This window comes from Anopheles coustani, chromosome 3, assembly GCF_943734705.1.
Source record: "Anopheles coustani chromosome 3, idAnoCousDA_361_x.2, whole genome shotgun sequence".
NCBI lineage: Eukaryota > Metazoa > Arthropoda > Insecta > Diptera > Culicidae > Anopheles > Anopheles coustani.
In genome coordinates, this window is record NC_071288.1 from 95,037,500 (window position 1) to 95,040,109 (window position 2,610).

Here is a 2,610-nt window from a genome sequence, read left to right on the forward strand (position 1 = left end):
TTGCATGACGCTCTTTAGCTGCAAAATATCAGGCTTCTGTTTGTAAAGAAGTTACCACATGTTTAAGAGTGTTTTAACGTTAAACACCAGGTCGGCCGGAATCGACGCGATCCGTAAGTAAACCAATTACCTTAATGCGGCTATAATTAGCTGCGGATGTTTGAGCTGTGCGCTACGTCGAGGTGGTGAAGGGTCCAAACGGCGAGCCAAATGACATCGTGTGGATTAGTTTTCGTTGTGCATCTGCTTTGGAAGGATGATCGGACTCCGGGATTGGCGTTGTTTCGTGGTCGTCCTTTTGTTTTGCGTTCCGATGGTGGTTGGTATCGTGTTCGTTAGGATGAAGAACGAACGTGGTCCAACGGCGGCACAGGCCGGGGTGCAGTGTTTGGAGCTACTGAGCCATACCTACTTCCATATGAGCGAGTCGAGCCAGATAGAGAATATTGTCATCTTCTATCTGCGTAACCTGAGCTCGCCAGCGCGTGAAATCCTGCTTGGATACCTCCAGCACCATCACACCGGGTACGACGATGAGCCGGAAGATGGGGAGGATGGCCACTCCATGTTCCAGTTGAAGCTGATGTCGGACGACACTTCGATCGAAAGCGCAAGAAGGGCGCAATTCATGGACCACAAGAAGATCGACTACTACGTGCTCGTGATCGACGACTACGCCGGGCTGCGGCGGGCCATGACGTACATCGCCTCGACGGCGGCGTTCAATCCGCGCGGGAAGTTCATCGTGCTGTACAACAACCCGAACGATCGTGACTCCGACCGACGGCTGGCGAACGACGTACTGCAGCTCATGTTCGTCGGTCACCACTCGGTGAACGTGCTGTTCGCCTTCGCCTTCGACGCCACCGGCTACAGCATCTACACCGGCGATCCGTACCACGGCGCGAAGGACTGCGGCCTGATGAAGCCGCTCAAGGTGGCGACGGTCGTGAACGGGAGCTTTACCAACGGGGCCCTGTCCCGAGCCATGATCAACATCCCGAAGGTACCGCCGGAGATGGAAGCGTGCACGTTTCTGCTGTGTACCCGGGTCGCCCCACCCTTCATCGACATGGACTGTCAGCACGGGCTGGAGCTGCAGATCATGGACCTGCTGCAGCAGTCGATGAAGTTCAAGGTGAACGTCTCGTGCAGCGAGATGGACCGGGGCGAACCGCTGGACGATGGCAGCTGGTCGGACCTGCTGGGGTTGATGCGAGCGGACGACTGCGACATCATTGCCGGTGGCTTCAACCCTGACTTTGACGTGCACTACGAGTTTGGATCGACCACGCCGTACCTGCAGGACTACCACACCTGGTTCGTGCCGATGGCCGGAACGGGCGCCCGCTGGAAGCTGCTGGTGCTCATATTCGACCTCAACACATGGGAGCTGTTTGCATTCGTCTTGCTGATTTCGGCGCTCGCCTGGCGCTTCGTGGGACAGTTTCTACCGGAGGCCGCACCGCACAAACAGCTGGCCATGTGCTTTCTCAATACGTGGTGCGTGTTCCTGTGCATTTCCTCCAACAACCGGCCAGGGTGTCACGCGCTGCGGATCTTCTTCGTGGCGCTGGCACTGTACGGATTAAATGTGACCACGATTTACACAAGCATCCTGTTCACGATACTCACCGATCCACCGAAAGCCTACCAGGTGGACTCGATCGAGGAGATCCTTGCCAGCAACATTCCCATCGGCGGCCGGCTGGACAGCGAGGACTGGTTCATGAACAACTTCGACGACGACAGGCTGGTGTCGGAGCGCTACAACTCTTCGCCCGAGTTCCAGCCCTCGCTGGAGAACCTGGATGCCGTCGTTGCCGGCAAGCGGTCCCTCCTCATGAGCCGTCTGTACGTGCGTAACACCAAGTACCATGGACTGGTGTACGGCCTATCGACCGACGTGTTTACTACGCAGATCGAGATGATCATGGAGAAGGGATTCCCGCTGCTGCCCAAATTCAACCGCATCCTCTCGAACCTCATCGACATGGGCCTGATGGAGAAACTGTGGAGCGAATTCCTCTACAACGTCACCATTCTGAACCACATCAAGCACAACCGGCAGCTGAGCGAGGCAGAAATTCTGGCCGCCTCGCCGGAGGTTGTGCTGACCCTGGATCATCTGCAGAGTGCGTTCGCACTGTACGCGATCGGTGTGGCTCTGTGTTTGGTGATGTTCCTTCTGGAACTCATCTCCAAAACCGCCTGGATACAGCAGCTTCTGGAGAAGTTGGACTCCCGGTGGGACCAGACACTGGTTCACCTACAACTGAGAGAACAAAAGTCTACCAAAGTGAAGCTTCGATCGAGAGATCTGTCACGCGGGAAAAAGGCGAAGAAAATTGCGCGTAAACCATTCAAATAGAGAGAATAACAACGTTACAGCGTTTTACATCTCACCTAGCAACCCCGGCAGTGTACGTAGAACATCCTACTGTAAAGTATTTGATGTTGAATCGTCAAACCTCCAAATGCCAACACAAACGGGACAAGTAGACAATTCAAGGCTTTCTAGGATCCACCGCAATGATAGTCACTTTCAAGTCAAAAACATACTTTTGCGAGGATTGTTTTGATTCGCGCTCGTTTTCTGATGCAAAAAAG

At 54.6% G+C, this 2,610-nt stretch overlaps 1 protein-coding gene across 1 annotated transcript; it reads left to right on the forward strand.

The window, feature by feature from the left end:
- The first annotated feature begins 313 nt into the window (after positions 1 to 313).
- On the forward strand, positions 314 to 2,371 carry LOC131269936 (uncharacterized). The gene has a single exon (XM_058272384.1). It carries the CDS (start codon positions 314 to 316, stop codon positions 2,369 to 2,371), a length of 2,058 nt encoding a protein of 685 aa, XP_058128367.1.
- The last annotated feature ends 239 nt before the right edge of the window (positions 2,372 to 2,610 follow it).